The 20834-nt window shown below is 35.2% G+C and overlaps 1 protein-coding gene across 2 annotated transcripts in view; it reads right to left on the bottom strand.

Annotated features, from left to right (window-relative positions):
• Positions 1 to 20834, bottom strand: part of atp10a (ATPase phospholipid transporting 10A) — a 106824-nt gene that overhangs the window by 6658 nt on the left and 79332 nt on the right. For both annotated transcript variants that reach the window (XR_015493949.1, XM_087257641.1), the window contains exons 15-20: positions 16885 to 16961; positions 10124 to 10249; positions 7565 to 7765; positions 6990 to 7070; positions 5446 to 5550; positions 2326 to 2513 (exon numbers count right to left, since the gene is read on the bottom strand). Coding sequence is in view for 1 of the 2 variants with exons in the window: in XM_087257641.1 (XP_087113767.1) it covers positions 2326 to 2513; positions 5446 to 5550; positions 6990 to 7070; positions 7565 to 7765; positions 10124 to 10249; positions 16885 to 16961 (778 nt within the window). In the remaining variant the exon portion in view is untranslated. The remainder of the gene's footprint in view (positions 1 to 2325; positions 2514 to 5445; positions 5551 to 6989; positions 7071 to 7564; positions 7766 to 10123; positions 10250 to 16884; positions 16962 to 20834) is intronic.

Here is a 20834-nt window from a genome sequence, read left to right as displayed (position 1 = left end):
ACGAACTAAAGCTCCCATAAGGTCTGCAGTTACATGGCCTAAATATGAGAAAGTGCTGGAATCAGATTTCATCCATCAACATTCAACAAATGTTTTCACTAAAAATCTGAATTATTCTGACAAATATTGATTGTATTGTTTTAACACTGGAACGACCTGAATTCCAGAACTACTAGAATTACCATAAGCTCTCATATAAGTTTTTAAATTTTCATGTTAACCTGTGACTATATTACTTATCGCACAACACATGGACATGCCCTCAATTACTTTTGGTGATCCCATACATAAAAAAACAATTCTTGCAACATTTTAGCTGATTGTGAACCTCTCTATCTCTGTTGGAGGTGTCAGTGTCAGCATGGTTAAAACACTACAGTAATTATTATAAATTACTTTAGTAAATCTTCATGTGGGTGTCAGACAATTGAAAATAGATCTGGTAGCAGATATTGCAGCCTCTGGTACTGCAACAACCTTGCACCTGTGTTAACATTAATTATTATTTATTCAAGATATACGTTTTCACATTCTGATTCCAATGCCTAATTATTAAATTGTTAAAATGACTAAAATAAAGTTAAATATTCTTAGGAATAAAACAGTGCGTGTTCTCAGGAAAATTGCACTTGCATTTTGACGATATCATGCCGTCATTCTGGCATTAAAAGGTCTTAAAATGACAATATAATTGTTTAAATCGCTGAATATTTTGGTGCAATATATCGTACAACAAAACATTGGAAAGTATTGCGTTCCCTCTCAAAACTGTTATTCCACAAACACTTCCTGTTCACTTCATTCATGTCAACCCTCTTCGGATTTTCCTGTATTTTACCATTCCATCTGGCTATCATCCTATCATTAAGTATTTTCCCATATTTCTCCCATATTTTTTTTTTTTAATCTTGAAAGCACAATGAAATGAATATAAAAATGTCTGCACTTTCTTTCTATTAAAGCTGTGTTGATCATTGCCCTTCCTATGCAACCTCTGACTCAGTAAATGCATGTAAAACACCCGTTTCACACTACAAGCGCGAGCAGCGATATCGTGACAGGCCTATTTTCATGAAATGTTTACATGCAAAGCTTCTATCTAGATATTAGAATTAAGCTTTGAATGTTCGTTGTCGTGTTTTATGAAGTCATTAGCCTTAAAATATGATCTATTTAATAATACATCATATCGTTTTGTAGTCTATTAGACTGTCATCAAAGATCCATACCCGATTCTATTTTCACTTTCACAAGCAGGGGGAAAGGCTTTTTTGCGGCACTGAATATGCCGTTTTAAGAGACGTATTTGAAGTCATGTTTTTGTTATAAGAAATTATGTTTATGTTAGCAGGAAGTTGCTTGGCAACAGAAGTATGCATATTCAAAGTCACAAGGGAAAAGTAGACATTGAAGTGCAGGAGGTCATATCAAAGTCAGGGTAATATAGATTTGTGGTATTATTTTAAGAAAATTACAATTTTAAAATGTTCAAAATTACCGCCTACTAGCCGTAGTGTTAATTAAATTAATCATCTGAATAATTTAGTTTTTAATAGCCATTGTTTGTTTTAATTAGCTACATTAATGAAGATTTTTATTATTATTATTATTCAATAACATAATTTTATTATTAGCTGTTGATTAACCTGAAAAGCCATACAGCACTCCTATGAAACACAATTTTGGAAAACCCCATTTTAAATGACACATTATTATACCATTTTAATTATAAGAATTAATTCTGTACTTCTTGGCCGAGATAGTGGCTCACAGCAAGAAGGTCACTGGTTCGAGCCTCGGCTAGGTCAGTTGGCATTTCTGTGTGGAGTTTGCATGTTCTCCCCGTGTTGGTGTGGGTTTCCTCCGGGTGCTCCGGTTTCTTTCACAAACCCACAGACATGCGCTATAGGGGAATTGAATAAACTGAATTGGCCGTAGTGTTTGAGTAAGAACGAGAGTGTATGGTTGTTTCCTGAGAACTGGGTTGCAGCTGGAAGGGCATCTGCTGCCTGAAACATATGCTGGATAAGTTGGCGGTTCATTTCGCTGATGAATAATGGGACTAAGCTGAAGGAAAAATTATTGAATGATTTCTGTACTTCTCACAACTATTTAACTGTTAATTGAAAATGAAAACAAAAAAACAATAATAAATTAAATAATAAAAATAAAAACTCCAAACTTTGGAACCCAAAACATCAAAATGCAAAACTAACAGAATTGCTACATGCAGCAATAAAATTCCAGCACACAAAATAAACAATCAGCCCAAATAATTTTAATGAAATCAAATATTTCCATTAAGTTGTAATCAAATTTGTATACCTGGGCAGAAGAGCGGCGACAGGTGTGACGACACACAGTAGGTAGAAGAGCGGATCTCCCAGCAGCCTCTGCATGGTCCAGTAGGTGTTGGAGGGAGAGAAACAGGTCGGGCAGGAGGCGTTATAGCACAGCGCCACAGTAAAGAAGAGGGCCATACTGAAGCCAATCGACACCCAGTTCATCCACGTCTGTCAAACAATTCAAGAGTTAAACAAGAGCTGCAAACAGGATTCAATTTGATATTTTGATATTGTTTGAAAACGACAACAAATGTTTATTTGGGCTTAAACTACAAAAGCAAATTTAAAACAATTTTAGTATTAGTTTTGCTTAGTAAGTTGCACACGAGTTTGATCATGTATGAATATCATTATAAAATTGTATAAATATTATTATAACTATAGGCCTATATCATCCTGACAACCAAAACTGACGCAGTCGGTGTGAAAGGCAAACGCCTGTTTGCTGTTTCTGCTCTCCATAAGCGCTGCGCACGCTCTGCTCACGCTCTGCACGCGCTTGTCGTGTGAAACAGGTGTTTTACATGCATTCGCTTATTCAGAGGTTGCATAGGAAGGGCGATGATCGACACACAGCTTTAATGGAAAGAAAGTGAATGCAGACAATTTTATATTAATTTTGTCGTGCTCTCAAGATTAAAAATATGGAGAAATATGGTAAAATACTCAATGATAGGATGATAGCCAGATAGAAAAGTAAAATACAGGAGAATTCAGGGAGAGTTGACATGTATGAAGTGAACAGGAAGTGTTTGTGGCAAAACAATTTTGAGAGGGAACACAATACTTTGACTTTTTTTCTCCAATCTATTCCCCGCCCCCCCACAACCACCTTATCCCTTTCGCGTCTCCATAGCATAGTGCTCATATATGATCGCAAAATACTGATATCGAGATCCTGTTTTATGTGCGTACAAAAGTATTCTCTGGGCTTTATAATGTTCACAGACAGCACATTATTTGGCACCTTTCTGCACTTGTCTATGGAGGATGAGGGAGCTCTCAGATATCTAAAATATCCTAATTTGTATTGAAGATGACCTAGCGTCTCTGGTTCAAAATGGCAAGAGGGTGAATAATTAATAGAATAACTTTCTGGGTGAACTCTATAAATATCTTTAAAAAATTAAAACATCCACACCTAGATTGTGCACAGATGACCTTTTCACACATACTTGACCTCCACACTGACCTCACCTCGAATGACCCCAAAAAATAGGGTCTTTCACTTGCTCTCTCTGCTACATGTATTCATTTCTCCGGGCAGCACATGGAGCGATGAAACTGCCAGTCCAACTATTGGAAACGTTTACTCTCTACTTGAGCCATTTACTGTGAAGAACGGCCTCTTTCCCACCAGAAGCCGTCATCATGTCCGGAAAGACAGTGAGGCTGCAGAGGACATTTTTCACGCACCGAAACTTGTCAGCAGAAAATTTACAGCACCGGTGTAATGGAAAAAGCTCTAATCCAATCCGCCGTCATAAATCTAAAACAGCGACTCACGAAAAGCGGGAAAAATGGAGGAGAGGCAGGTATGGGCTGCAGTGCACATATATAAATGTGGTTCATGACCCACCACAGGACACGCATGGGCAAGATCAACTATTAGCTCTGGCCACCCGGTGTGTGTCGGCTGTGTTTGGCCGGCGCGGGGAGCAAATGAGACAAGCACAGTGGGCTGAATGAAGGATTCCTGCGCAGCCTGTCAACCTGATGTCTGACCCCTGATGGCGCAGATTCTCCTGGTTTAAACCAATCACGAAGGCTCCCTGCTTAATGATCTTTCGCTACATCGAGGAAAAAAGGAAATGTGTGCTCTCTCTCTCTCTTTTCGTGTATGTGTGTGGGATGAGCTTCTGATTTCAGCTGAAGCACTTCGTTTCTAAATGCTAAAGTTTGTCACATTGATTGTACACAAGACGTATGTAATTGTGCACATGCTGCGACAGCCTAATGAACTGTTTTGCAGCAAGTTTAATTAACAATGATGTATGAAGGCAATGGGTTAGCAACGAAGCTGTTAGAGTAAATAATAAAATGCCACAGGAGTTCAAAATCGGCTTCAAGGTGATTTTTTAGTCAGGTGTAAGAGCTTTTTAAAGAGGTGTACCATTAAAATAAATGCCAATATGTTTAGAACAAAAAAAGTGAATGCAACAATTTTCATATTTATTTTAGCAACAAAAATAATTTAAATCAGTTAAAATAATTCTACATATTTTTACAGTACAAAAAATTGCTAGATAAAAAAACTGCAACCTGAGTAACAGTAGGTTTTCTTTAATATGTACATTTTTTCATCAATTATGTACACTGCTCAGCATATACAAGTACACCCCTCACAAATCTTTTGAATTCACATTTTTACTATGAAGCTATACAATATCCTATATGTGCATATACATTAGATTAGTCAGAACTGAAGCCAAATATGGAGCTTATCAAACAACATAACTTATGATAACAGTCCAAAAACTAGTACAGATCTTTAGGATTATATCAACTAGAAATTCCAAGAGTTCAGTCAAAGCAGGGGGAATTGGCCTACAGCTACTACACCCCCCAATGCTGGAATCAGCTTCAAAAATGATCAGCTGTGCTCCAACATTGAGCACATTTAAATCAAGATTGCAAGCCCATCTGTTTAGCTGTGCCTTTAATGGCCTGAAAGATCTCATTTTTATATCTTTCTTTTCTTTTTCATTCTTTTATAACCTGTTTAACACATTTTAATCTGCTTTAATCATTTTTATTGTTTGTTTTTATTTTCTTGTCTTTTAAATTCCTGCTTATGTATAGCACTTTGAATTACCATTGTGTACGAAATGTGCTATATGAATAAACTTGCCTTGCCTTTAAGCAGCAAATCAAAAGTTCAATTTTAATAAGAGAATTGTTTTTAAGAATGTATTATTTTGCTTTAAAAACAGTCAAACAAGGCTACAATACTTTTTTAAAAATACTATTTTTAAAAAAGTTTTAATATCTTTTTTAGTTTTCATAGACTTGCAGAAGACACCCAGTAAAATGACATTTAGTGTCACAAGTTTCAGTGATCTTAAGAACAAAACTCATTTGATAAGATTAAAAGACTCACCCAGGTTTTGGTTTCGATGCCCAAGTGCAGCAAAATAGTGAAGAGTGCCAAGGTAGTGATGGGAGTACCCCACGTAAACAAGTCCACATCAGAGTCAATATAAGCCTGAAATCAGACGACATTCAGCCATGAATAATTTTACCAACCATGATCGCTTTGTGCATTATTCCAATAAATAGAAAATGGAAGAAATGATTACAATTTGACATTTTCACTGTGAATGCAATTAATACAATCCATGTGGAAAAAACAACATTTTAAAAAGTCTTAATATCTTAATAATTTCCCGTTTTTATATGTTCAATCTATTGAGTCAGTCTAGGGCCATATGCACTTGCAAAATAAAAAAAAGGTTTGCAAACAAAAAATAAGGTATTGAGCAAAAAAATAAAATAAATACATGCAAATCTCCAAAAATTACAAAGCGAAAATAAATAAAAAATAATTTTGCTAACAAAAATTGCATTGCTTTACAAAACCCATCCAGTCAATTGTAACGCTTATTTTGATTTGCTTAGTCAACTGTGAGTTTGCGATGCTGTTTTTACTTTTTGAACGTTTCACTTTGTGTCCCTAATTTGACAGGGGGGTGGAGTCAAGGGAACTTGGGGGTTTATGGCAGGCCCAAACCTAGTGGGTTGTCAGACCACCTCTGTTCCCTTGTCTCTGCCTCCTTGTCAAATCAGGGCCACAAAGGGAAACTTGAATAATTAAATTAAAAATATATATATATTTGCAAATATATATATATATATATATATATATATATATATATATATATATATATATATATATATATATATATATATATATATATATTTTTTTTTTTCTCTGTTTGACTTTTTTGTTTGCATATTTATATTAATAAATGAATTTATTAATTTATTATTAATATATAAATTTTTATTTCTGAAAACTTCTCTTTGTTTGTTAGCAAAATATTTTTTTTTCTAAAAAATGTATTTTTGCTGTGCGATTATTGGAGATTTGCATTTAATTATTTATTTTTTGCTCAACATTATTTTTTTGCTTGCAAAACTATCTTTTATTTTGTAAGCATATATGGCCCTAGATTGATTCCATATAAATCTACATTTTTTTAGAGGAAAGTGAACACAAGAAAAAAAAAAAAGATTAGAAAGACTCGAGTTTGAGGACAGATTCTTACTAATAACTAGTTGATTATTACCTGTCTATTATTAAGATACTGGCTGTTTATTAGCACTTATAAAAACATATTCTGCATGATCTTATTCTATTTCCCTAATCCTTCCTAAAACCAAATACTACCTTAATAGCAGTAAATAAGCAGCAGATTAGGAGTTTATAAGGGTAAAGGCATCATTAACAGCTTGTTAATAGCAAAAATTGCACCTTAAAAAAGTGTGCCCTAAACAACAAGTAATCTTTATAGCGCATTAGATTTTTAAATGCTCTACTGGAAGATTTTATTGTGATAAGATGACCTTCCTTCTTAATGAAGACATACTCCTCTTTAACAGTCATGGTATGTGAAAAACAAAACAAAAACCAGTCAAACTTACAAAGTAGGGGATAAAAAAACAGATGAGGCTTTGGTAGAAGGCATCAATCATGTTCATCCAAAACATGTAGGGTTTATATTCCTGTAAAACAAATTCAAACATTCAGTATCAAGTACAAAAATATACAATATAATACAATACAATAAACAGACAGTTAATAAATCAAAAATAAAGGAAGACCTCAGCAGAGGCATATTGTTAGCAAAGCAGAGGCAACTGCTGCAGTTTAATTATCCCGGGTTGCACAGTTTCAGCACTCCGAGGATGATTAGTGGTTTTTATAAAATGTTTGCTCTCGCTCGTGCTGTTTTTCCCTCTCGTGGAACTCAACACAGAATAAAAGACCCATTTTGAATCGGGTCAGCAAAAAACAATCAAAGCAATAACTGTGGCAAGCGGCGCACTGTAATATACTTCATCTGCTTACAGAGGAACTGCTGATTTCGCAAAGCACTGGCAACTCATGTGTGAATATGCTGTTTGTAGGCTTTTTATTTACCGTTTGCATTACACTTCCTATAGTTTACTCACTCCCAGTTATAATTGCAATTGCGTTTCTTCCAATCGGCATGTACCTCTGAGTTTTGTCCATTCATGTAGAGCTGCGGCAGCTCCTGAAGCGTTTCTGCTGACACGTCTTTGTCCAGTGTGCCGGTGATGAGCTGAGGGAACGCGGAGAACATCAGATTGAAGAAGATCAGGTACCACTGGTCCACCATGGCTGACCCGGAGAACCCACAGTAGAACTGATACCAGAAGATCAGGGCGACAAACATCTGGGATGGGAAGAACACAGAAAAAAAGGTGAGAGAAAGACAAAGAGGTCTACAATGAGGTCTGCAGCTGCTGCCGTTTAACAAGCCATGCATCTTCATTACATTCCAGACGTTTCTAGGACCTCTCCAAGAATAGATCTTCATTAATCTAAGGGTATATGAAGAACTGACAACAACGTGTTAACAGCTTCCAGCTATAAACTATTTCCATCATGACACTTCAACCTGTTAAATTGCATACATTATTAAACAGCTCTCTAGAATACTCTTCACTGATTGGTCAATCGTGCAGTTAAATACAGGGTCTCTGTATGTTATAAAAATTATATTTAAAGCATTATATTGCCTCAAAATAGCAATTCTGTCATGATTTATTTTAATAAAACATAATCTTTTAGATTTAGCATACAAACGTGTACAATCCTGGATCATAAAATAGTTTAAGCCAAATATCATTAGTAAATTAAGTAAAGATCAGGTTTCAATAATAATTTTTGTAAATTTTCTACCGTAAATATAGAATTTGATTAGTAATGTGGATTGCTAAACACTTCATTTGGACAACTTAAAAGGTAGTTTTCTAAATATTTAGATTGAGACAATTATTATAAGCATACATTATTGGAAGCTTATTTATTCAGCTTTCAGATTATATTTAGGCCATTTCAATGTGATCATGTCATTGGCCCATTAACAATTCCTGCTGGCAATCAAAGAATGTCTGTAAGAAGTGGCAATTCAATCATATTTTATTGTTAAAACAGCTATCATAACATTATTCATCAATATGTGAATCGTTTTGGATTCTCGTAAGCTATAGAAAAAAAAAAAAAGTAAAACAGGAATTACGTTGGGACCATTGTTTTTGTTTACATCTCTCAAAATTTTCTATATTTTCATAAATCTTTTTAAGCATTGACATTAATGTGTCGTTTCCAATAGAGGTGTGAACCTATACTGGTCTCACGGTTCGGTTACGATTATCATGCCATCGATTCGGTTCAATTCGATATTTCGGTGCATTAACGATGCTTTCCATATAGTGTTATATTTGCTATATATTGATTCTGCTGTAAGGTTCAGTGAAAGACTGTCCAAAAAACACACACACGCAGTGAAATTGTGCACAGTTTCTGCATTTTTAAGTAGTTGGTGCCAGGAGTGTTGTAAATACAGTACCTGCGCTCGCCTCCCTTGCGACAGAGCGCATATGAGATAAATGACGTCAGTACATAATATACGGTTATGATTATTACTGAACCGATACAGAATTGTCTGCGTCTGCATCGTGGTGCACAGAAGAAACAAATAATTTTGACACCCCTAGTTTTCAGTGAGTGGGACGGTTCGGTACGCTTTTATGGACGTTTCCACTGTCAAAAGGTACCTAAAAGCGAACCGTACCATACTACTTTTTGGGTACCCTTTGCAAAGGGTACCTAACATGACAAAAGGGTACCTACTGTAGCAAGACAAAAGGGTACCAAAAGGCAGAGCAAGACGCAACTGAACGCTATTAGTTTACAGAGATACGTCACTTGCTCATGCAACAAGCCAGGAGTATGAAAACAAAGGAACCGCCATTTTTAAAAACACAGCAGGCACATTACAACATAGCAATATAGACATATATAGTATTCATTTTTGAAATAACAAACTTCTTGAGCTGATGATAATAATGTGCTCGTGATTATTGAAGTGCTTCTAACATTCGATCCTTTCAGAAACAGACAAACGTGAGAGTGAAAAGCGAAAAAACTAAGGAGAAGCTGGAAAAAACAAAGGAGTGAATAATTCTTTCAGCCACCTAAAACATGAACAAACAGCCATGCTTACCTATCATCATCACCTTTTGGACTATTATGAACTCGGAATAACGGAATTATTTTTCTATCAAGAGGTTACATGTGCTGGTGAAGATTAAAGATACAGAAGAGAGGTTTGCACCGACCGCGAGTTATATGTTGCTTTGTTTTGTGAGAAGTGCTTCTCATATGATATGTGAACAACCTGTACAACTTTACTTTGACTTTTTCCTCGAGCAAGAATGATGTTGACTGAAACCTTCTGTCATACACCACGCCCACCAAACAAATACAATTGGTACCTTTAAGCAGCGAAAACGCAAGCCTGATAAAGGTGACCTGTACCGTACAGTACCATACTCAGTGGAAACGGGCCATAATTTTGGATCAGTATTTCAGATTTGATTAAAAATATCTTCATTTTTCATATTGTAGTATTGGATTAAGAGCGAGTAAATTCTATTTGATCTCTAACATAAAAAGAAGTCCTTATCCAATGGTTAAAATACAATCTGAATTATAATTTAAAAGTAAGAAAACTTTAGATCCTCACAGCATTTTTGTAGAAGAAGTAAAGGATCATGTTAGCAAGACGAGAGTAACACCAATGGCCATGAACCAAGAGCAGCTTCTGCAGATATCGAAACCGTGGCAGGGCGAAGTCACTGGCCATTACTGCCTATGAAAACAATGAGAACAGAAAAAGTGGAACAAAAGAAATGTTAATAAAATGTTAAACCAAATATCCAAATATCAAAACATAAACATTTCTCAACAAACAAAATGGACCTAAATAAATAAATAAACCAACTTAAAAGACCCTAAAAATAAAATAGATAAAAACATAAAAAATGAAAGACAAAACAAATTACAAACAAACAAATAAACTGTGGCCACTGTTAAAGATACACATATTGGATCAATTTTACGAAACTGTCCTCATGTGATTGACCAGCTGAGTTAAAACGTTCAATCCTATTCATATAAAATGTATTTTGATGACTTTGCCTTGAGCTCCAAGATCCACCATATAAGACACACAAACATGGCGGCACGTCAAACAAAAGATTAACATCAACCAGGTGACAAAACGCTTTTTTGCATAAAAAGAAAATTATGAAAAGCCTTTGTAGCTGCAGATTGTGGTGAAAACGATCCCCGTCCATCACCCATCTCTTCTTTACGATCGCTGCATGCGTCAGGCTGTTAACACGTCATCCATCAGTGGGACACATACTGCCTTGTCGCCTCTAATGGCATTTGGGATTTTAATCAGTTACTACTGGCCTGACAGCACCATCAGCCATGTTCTCCATCCTTGCTGTCATTCGCTCAACATCAAGAAAGCTTTCGTGAAATCATAAAAAAGCATGTGTGATCAGTTAAAGTGCCCCTATAATGATTTCTATAAGGGTCCTTATGTTGTTTTGTCTCATACAACAGCTTGACATGCATTCATTGGTCAAAATTATATGTTACACATTTCAAATGACTTCCTTTTTCAAAAATTCTCAAAAAAACTACTAATTTAAAGATTTCTTTAAAACTAGTGGTGTAACAATACACATTCAGCTGCTCAGTATGAGACTTTTGGTTTGGTACACATTACAAAGAATGACTTGCTGAGGTTATTTGGATAAAAGATATTTGTAAAATAAAAGAGCCAAAGGTTTGTGCAGTATAATGATCTGAGTTCCATATAAAAAGTGTTTTTTCATTATATAACATATTATATAATTTTTTTCATAAGGAGAGGAGGTTTGGGTATTATATCCTGCAAGGACATTTTTGCTCAATAATAACTAGATCATTGTTTACAGCTCACACTTATGATCTTGGTTATAATAAATACAATTTTTAAAAAATTCAAGTAAATTTAATTCTTTTTGCTGTAAAAACGTCCCACATTGTGACACTGCTGCTAATCAAACCAAAAAGTGTGTAGTGTGAACAGTAACAAATTCAACAAACGAACCATCAAAATAAAGTGTGACCGAATAAATTTAAGTTACATTGCACCTACTGTACATGCCAACTAATTATTATTAGATTATAATTAGACTGTTGGGTTGGGGTTAGGGTTGGTGTAAGTTGACATGTACTTGCGATGTTTCTAATAGTCAGTTATATGTCTGTTGAAGGAGAAGTGTCAACAGATATTAAGCAGACAGTCTACTAATACTCAAATGGACCATCAAAATAAATTGTTACCACTTATTCTAAACTCTGCCTTTTGGACAACCTACCCTAATTGCTCAGATGATCCAGTCTATTCTTATTGGTCTATCGCTTTCAGTATGTGTCAGAACAAAAACAGCAATCCCCAAATCTGACAGCATGATTCAGCATCGTAAACAATGTAGACAATTAGGATTTGAGTTGAGTTTACTATACCGATTCAAGTAGTGTCTAATGTTGAAACACTGGAAGAACTAGTTGATAGTTTTACTCCTCCAACAAAAGCGTGACGTGTGTTTGACACATCTACTGGTACATTTCCTACAGGTAAATTGTTCATTATGAGATCTTATGGTTGTACAAGTGGTATAGACAGAATTTCCACAAGACTTGATGTAAGAATCAAAGAATGTATACTTGAGCGCAAGAGTTTCATGAATTGGTGTAAGGGAATATGCTTGTTTGTATATGCATGACTATTTCATAGATGCAAGAGATTTATATGTGCATGTGAACATTTCACAAGTCAGTATGCAGTAATTAGTGTTTCATATACAGTATGTGTGCAAGCAAATGGGTTTGTATTTATGCACGATCAACTTTACATATATAGTGTGCAAAGAAAATAACACAAACAGCTATTAAGTAGTGAACACATCCTGTTTTTCCTGGGAATATATTGGATTCAAGTCGGGTGATTGGCTGGGCCATTCTGCAGCTTGATTTTCTTTCTCTGAAAGCATTTGAGAGTTTCCTTGGCTGTATTTTAGATCTTTGTCTTGCTAAAATGTCCACCCTGGTTTCACCTTTATCATCCTGGAAATGTAAATGTTGGACTGAAGCAGCTAATATTAACTTACAATGACAAAGAGCAAAGGGTTGCTGAAGAACTACTGTAAGATTTCTGCTGCTGTCTGGGCTTTCACTGTGTTTCTACACCTCCCTTTCTTCATGTGTTCAATGATTTTTCGCTGGGTCACTTCATTTTTTTCCACATAACTTAATTTGTAAACTAATTAGATTTATTTTCTGTGCATATATGGTTTTCTTGCATTGTTACCAACATCCAGAAACAGTGACTTGTTCAATACTTATTTTCCTCGCTGTATCAGTCTGCATTTAACATTATTGCATGTAAGCTTTACCTATGTTTGTTTGAGCAATCTGTAGTCCACACTTATATTTGTATACTGAATGTATGCAAATAATTCAAGTATGCATGTGTTAGCCAAGTTTGATGTAAGCCTCATATGGGGTCTCATTGTTGCAAATTATCTAAAAAAATAGCAGTTCAGATCAATTAGATTAATTTCACATCTACAGAGGTTATAACAGGATTTTATTGTGAAAGTTGTGGCAAAAAATAATGTTTGCCTCAACAAAAAAATACAACTAAATCTGACAAACCTGTTCCAGTGTTTGAGGGCGAAGTCAGCCAAAAAGGAACATTATGCAAAAGTGTTACAGATCTACATAGACCAGAAACGAATAACTAAACTGTAATTTACTTATTATAGCATTTTTAGAATTGATTCCTTTAAAAATATCTTTATGATCTTTTGCAGGCATTTTACATTCACAAACAGCTATAATACACACTGCATGGAAGGTAATATTGAAATAAGCATACTATGGACACTTTAATGCTCTACCCGGTTAGGCACATAATGGTGCATGGGACAGATTCTCCATGAACAGATTCTAATTAGGGCTGTTAATACTAAACGCTGACCTCAAGAAGATCTCGGATAAGAAGGGCGCAGTGGGTCGTTACGTCTAGATCTTTGGCTGAATTAATTAATCTGCATGACACATGAGATGAGCTCATGGCTCTCGGGTCTCTGTCTTCAGCTCATCAGGATGTATATTCTGTAGGCTCGGCACTGAGACGAGGCGGAGAGAGGTTGGGTAAGTGACTCGAGGGTAAAATGGAGATTTTTTCTGAGAAACCAGAATGAAATGGGTTGTTCTTAAAGAAAGAAAATTGATGGGAGCTTTATAAATGAACTGCAAATGCAGGCATACATCCCAAATCACTGTACAGTGCATTAAGGTCAATATATCAGAGGAAGAGCCAGTTTAAAGGGATAGTTCAAGCAAAAATGAAAATTTTCATCTTGTACCTACTCTTGTTTCAAACCTTTATGAGTTTCTTTCTTCCATTGAACACGACAGAAGATATTTTGAAAAATAATAAAAACCTATAACAGAAGATTTGCATTGTTTTTTGTTCCTACTATGGATCTCAATTAGGGGTGTAACGGATCACTGTTGATCTGTGTTCTGTACGGATCACAATCCACAACTTGGAACACAAGTGACCTGCAGATTAATGACTTTTTTTAAACTTATAGGTTAATCCAACATTTATAACAATTACAGACAGATCACCTCCCACATCGTTCAATCATGTGTATTAAAGCATTTTGGCTTCCCTGTAAAATATAATGATGACAGAAAAAGTTGTGGTGGGGCCTAAATGCTTTCTTAGGCTATATTTTAAAGGTGTTTTCTGTCACTGTCTGTTTAGTCTGCATTAATCCATTCAGTGTAAAGCTGCACAATTAAACATTAAAAGATTGTGATCTCAATTCAAACCGACGCAACATGAATGATAATGATTTGCATATGTTTATTAATCCTTTGAAGCGCTGCATTCAAATCTGTGTTTGATCGATTTAGTTTTTGCACTTCAGTTTTAGTACTGTGAAAACAGTTTATAGTTTAGATATAAACACTGATGTTTATGGTAAGGATTAAAATCACAGTTTAAAGGAACTTGATGCTGGTGTTATAGCAATTACATTCTGTAACCAATTGGTGGCGACAAACAACCATCAAAATGATGTCACTGAATGGGTTTTCAAAAAGATCCACCTATAATGAAACATGAAGTTTTATGTGTGAATTGTTAAAAAAAATTAATTGAAAATAAATATGATCTGTTGATACTCGAAGATACTCAATTTCTATATTTAGCATTACCAGCAATAGTAGCAAAGATAATTTTTCGTATTGAATATTTTTCTTTTCTTCAGCTGGTTCTTTCTTAATTTTTTTAAAATTAAAAATACAATTTGTGATTGTTAAAACCAAAAAAACAAATGACATTCGTGTCCTCCTTTTTTGGTCCGATCCGTGAGTCAAAAACTGTAGTGTTATCCGAACCATGAGATTTGTGATCCGTTACACCACTAATCTCAATGGGTACAGGTTTTCAGCTTTCTTTAAAATATCTTCTTTTGTGTTCAAGAGAAAAAAAAAACCCTCATAAATTTGTGGAATCACTTGAGGGCGTGTAAATAGGGGGTCAATTTAAATTTTGGGGAAAATTATTCCTTTAATGAGGTGGTTGTACAAACAAGTGGATGTAAACTGGTTCAACTTAAACTGTATTTAACTATTTGTATATTGAATTATTATAACACATAAGCATCAAAATCAAGCACTGAAATTGATGAACGCTGAACATAAGCATACACTTCAAATTAGGGATTATGTGGTAATGAGAATGATAATAACATTTTTATGGGAATTAAATTTTTTAAATTTAAATGTTAATTTGACACTAAAGACTGTAGTTATCATGCTGAAAACAATGCTGAAAATTCCATTAAACAAAACAGGAACTAATTATATTTTAAAATATAATACCAATTGTGTAACAGAGTAAATACAGGTATCAGAGATTGAAATTCCATACCTGTTAAGTAATTTTTAAAGCCTCATTGCAAACATTTTAAAACCTCATCACCTTATTAGGTTTCAACCAGTAAAATTTACAACATTGTAACTTGCAGTATAGTTACTAAACACTGATTGCAAAAAAAAGAATGCTAAAGTAAAACTGTATTGATATACTGATTAAAAATGTTAAATCAACAGGTGGCATCTTAACAACAGCAAGAATAACAGTGTTTCCACGGTTACAGCAGTAAACAAAGCAGCATGATGTAAAATCTAGCAGGATTTGTTTGATTTCATAAACTACAACCAAAGAGCATAGAATCACCAAGAGGCGACACTTTAGTCCGATTTGGGAAACAGCCACTAAATGGCGGGGTGGCCATTTTGGAGGAAAATTCCAATAGAACAACAGCATATTATTAGTCTGTAAAATAAACAATTTAAAGTGCTGATGATTGTGATAATAAGATTTGTATTGTCGTCTATCAAGTTCTATTTCAGCTTTAATGGGCTTTTTAAATAAATAAATAAAAACAAAGCAGCTGCTTGCCATCATGGCAGCAATAAGATCCAAGAGACAGCCGATCGTTTTCGCTCCAAAATGGCGGAATCTGGGGCTGTTCCTGGGTGCTGCTGTTGCAATAGAACGTTCTATTGAGTGTCACCTCGTGGTCATAATAAGCTCTTGGCTACAACCCAATATTCAAAGATATTTAAGCAAACTTTAACATACTGATTTCAAATTTAATGCCTTGTAAAATAGCAATTAAGACTTTTTAACACTTTTTAAGGGCCTTAAATTTCTCTAATTTAATTTAGCAATTTTTAATACTTTAAGACCCCATGGAATGTCCAGTAATATTAATAATTTTTTATATACTTATATATTTTTATTAAATAAATGCAGGCTTGGTGAGCACAAAATGCATCTTTCTTTAAAAACAACCCTAAATCTTAAATTACAATTGACTATTACAGTCTAAAGAACTATATTCAAAACAGCCTGAAATAATCACATTCTTGTGTCAGCAGCACACATTTAACCCACACATTTTAGCCATTACAGCATGTGCATTTTTTATAGAAGGAAAAAACCTTGAAGATATATACCTTTCCTCATAAATATGATTAACTGCTTTTAATTCTTTGCATTTGGGTTTGTTTCGCCCCCTGCTGACCCTCACAGAGGAGATCTGCAAATCACAACTGGGTCGTGAACCACCAGTTGAGAACCACTGGCGTAAGGTACCATTTATCAGCTGTCTGAGTACAGACTGTTTCCATATCTTGGCCAAAACATCTTCATAAAACATGAATTATGTATTTCCAGTGTCTTGGCGCATTAACTCCGCAGTCCTGCATTGCAATGTTCATTTCTCTTGTACTCCACACATAAGGTAAAGGGTAAAAGGTTGCCAAAAAAAATCATTCATCAGCATGACTTCTTACCTGCATGCCCTCCTGTCCAGAGATCCCCACTCCCACATCAGCCACTTGGATCATGCTAACGTCATTGGCTCCGTCACCTAAAACGAAGGAGAAGACAAGACAAAAATAATTCAAGAAAGAAGGCTACAGGAGCGATCAACTGTGTTTCTCTTTGCACAATGTCAGGCTGCATTAATGCAAACATTGCATCAGAGGCAAAGTGCTCTGTCGGCAGAAAAAAACAACATAAATTAAACTCAAAAGAGCCCGGAAACAAGCTGTGGTTTCTGCAGTTACACTGCACATTAATGGGGTGACATGACTTTACATCAATGTCACCTTTCACACACCTATAAAGGCTGAAAAATGCTTACAAAGTCCAGTCACGCAGTAACTCAAGTATTCTGAGGCAAATTTTTCCTTCTATTCAGTTCAAATTTGTTGAATTCTTAGACACTTATATTTGTATATCGATGAAGTAGTTAGGAATCAGTTATAAAGTGTTGCCCATGATGTTTTAAAGAGCACAGCTTTTAATTAAGCACTATTTTAAAAAGGGTACCAGAACACAAACAAGTCCTGTTTGACAGCAAAACAGCTTTATGAACTTTATATTTATATAATATTAAGCAAGATTAAAAGGACAAATGAGTGTTTAATAGCAAGGTGTTTGATTTCAAATAATTTGGGTTTTAAAATAATGAACTAAAATGACACTACAAGGTTATGATAAATTAAAATTCAACAATAAAATGTAATATTTGGATAATAAACTGAGATTGAGGGTATGATGAGCAAATCAAAACACTGTGAAGGACTTAAAAAAATAAAAATGAAATAAAATACAACCTCTGGCAAAAAGTACGGACTCAGCACTGTTAGAAGACGTTCATTCAAATGTTTAATTGTATAGAAAAACAAACAAACAAACAAACAAACAAACAAACATACATACATGCCATAAAACTATTTTCATTCAACAATCTAACCTTCTGGCTGTATGAAATACAAAATAAGAAAAAAAAAAATTTAGTCAATTACAAGTTTTTACTGATTCAACAGAAGAAAAAAATATGGAATCACACAAATATGAGGGAAATTATATGGAATCATCATGTTCTTTTAAAACAAATAACTATCTGATTACAACCACTAATTAGTCTGCAGTTACAAAAAAAAAAAAAAAAAAAAAGAGTGCTTGCACACCTTACTGAGGTGTTGAACCAAGCTGATTGACATAACTCATGGCTCCAACACGAGGGATGTTATTTGAAACAAAGGAGAGGATTATTAAAAGTCTCAAAGGTAAATCTTCACCGAATGTTGCAAAAGATGTTGGTTGTTTTCAGTCAGCTGTGTCTAAAATCTAGACTAAGTACAAATCAAATAGGAAGGTCGTAGAATTGAAGCATACTGGTAGATCTAGAAAGATGTCAAAGTGTCAAAACAGAAAGCTTAAAGCAAGATGCCTTCAAAACAGAAAATGCACAACAAAGCAAATGAGGAACAAATGGGCAGATAGTGGAGTCAATGTCTGTGACCAGACCGCAAGAAATCATCTAAAGGAAATGGGATTTACATGCAGAAAAGCCAAGCGAAAACCATCATTAACATGTAAACAGAAAAGAACAAGGTTTCAGTGGGCTAAAGAAAAACAATCTTGAACTGTGGATGACTGGATATCAGTGATATTCAGTGATAAATCACGAAACTGCATTGGGCATGGTCATGATGCTGGAACTTTTGTTTGGTGCCGTTTTGTTTGGTGAAGTTTATGACAACAACTACCTGAAGAAAACATGCAAATTTCCACAATCATTAATGAAATGGGGTTGTATGTCAGGTAAAGGTATGGGAGAGATTTTACATACTTTGTACATCCTTTACATCCTTTGTAAACGCACAAGTTTATATTGAGATTTTGGACACTTTAGCTTATTCCATCAATTGAAAGGATGTTTGGCAATGATGACAATTTTTCAGGACGATAACGCATTGTGCCATTGGGCAAAATCTGTGAAAACTTTCCTACAGTAAAGACATAAAATGTCAATGGGATGGCCTGCAAATAGTCCAGAACTCAACCCAAAATCTGTGGTGGAAATGAATGTGGTGTCTGTGGTGTCCCTGCAGTGTTTAGCTCCAACTTGCCTCAACACAACTGCCTGGATGTTTCAAGTATACCTAGCAAGACCTTGATTAGCTTTTTCAGGGGTTAGGGTTGGAACTAAAATGTGCAGGAAAACGGACCTCCAGGAACAAGTTTGGTGACCACTGCCTTAGATCATTCAAGCTGTTCTTAAAAGCCAGCGGTGGTACAACAAAGAACTAGTAGTTTATTTGGTGTTTTTTTTCTCTCAAGTATTTCATGGCATGTTTTGTAGCATGTATGTGATTGTTTTTTTCTACACAATTAAACATTCAAATGAACATCTTTTAAGAGTGGTAATTCCATACCTTTTGCCAGGGGTTGTATAAAGCAAAATAAAATAATTTAAAAATAAATAAAACAAATTTAGAAGTCTGTTTAAAAAAAAAAAAATAATACAGTTATTTTTAAAGTGTTTTAACTGTACCTTCTATAAAAATAAGAATGTGATCTTTTAGAAAAATAAAATAAAACAAAACAAAATAATCAAGTGTGGAGAACTGTTGTAGTTTTGATAAGTTAAATCTAATTCTAAAAATAAGAATTTGATATTTTTGAAATGTAAAAATATTTACTGGACTTCAAACTAAACTGACAACTGAGAAACTTCAGCATTGCGATAGACAGCGTCCACTTCGGTTGTTGAAAGAAGTTTATTTTGGACCATTTCATCTGCCTCGGGTGGTTTTTAAAATCATCTTCTGTTCCCTGAAGTGTAAGGCGTTGTGCTATACTTGACCCCGAGCGATCATCAAAAGCTGACGGCCAAGCTAAAAAGCCACTACGCTTTGAAGTGCGCAGAAAAGTAGCAGCCCGCTGAGACCGCCAGTTGCCTTTGTCCAAACTGAAACAAACAAACAGGGCAGCCAAATTCAACAAGACCACCTTTATTTGAAGTACACCAACAAAGCAAATGCGCTCAGCGTGAGAACCGGTACAATCTGCTGTGAACGTGTCTGTATGCCACAAATGTCCGTTCATTAAAGTAAAGTGGCGAAGAAGACAAGGCTGTAATGAAGTCTGTCCATTTCAAGGCAAAAAGAGTTTATTTACAGCCCTGCTGAGGGTCGTTTGAGCGCCGCCTCTCTCATTCTCAGCTAAAATGACAGTGTTAATGCGTTTAAAAACCTGCTCCTGGCTCTCCGTGAGGCATAAATGAATGAGGAAAATCTTGATTGAGGCGGCTGCATGACCTGAGGTGAACCCGCTCTCTTCCTGCAGGCAGGTGGATCAGTCTTCATGCACCTTGCATCTCCTTTTTTCTCTCTTTCCTTCACTCTCTCCCTAAAGCCATCTGGGTAATTAGCCAGAGTGCTGCGTAGGCTTGTAAATGTGGCATTCTGCGCTGGGGAAAGGACAGACACGTGCTGTCCAGTCACCGCTGAAATGTTTACTTGGCAACACTGGAAACCATTAATCTCAGAATTTGACTTGCCCAGCAAAAAGTATGAAAAACAACAACAACAACAATAAAAAAAGAATAACTGGGCTATTACAGAGGCAGCTTTTCTACTGTTTTGTATGACTTGGCTCACTTTTTTCCACTGCAGTTTAACGCTGCTTTAAGTGGGTGTGATTATAGATGTATCATAATAGCTGCCGTGATACAGCATTTTAATTGTGCTTTAGAAATAAACAGAAACAGATTTCCTCTGTGGTACTTGAGCACGTACGCACAAGCACACTCTTCATACTAATTTTAGGCCTAACAAACTAAAAGACCTACAGTGTACAGTACAAAAAATAATTACATTTTAAATGTAATATTTTAATCAAATTCTCAGTGAATATGGACAATATATTGTGATGCAATTTAACAAAG

Source organism: Danio rerio, chromosome 6 (assembly GCF_052040795.2).
Source record: "Danio rerio strain M-AB ecotype USA chromosome 6, GRCz13ab, whole genome shotgun sequence".
Classification (NCBI taxonomy): domain Eukaryota; kingdom Metazoa; phylum Chordata; class Actinopteri; order Cypriniformes; family Danionidae; genus Danio; species Danio rerio.
This window is presented reverse-complemented; position numbering and strand designations above follow the sequence as displayed.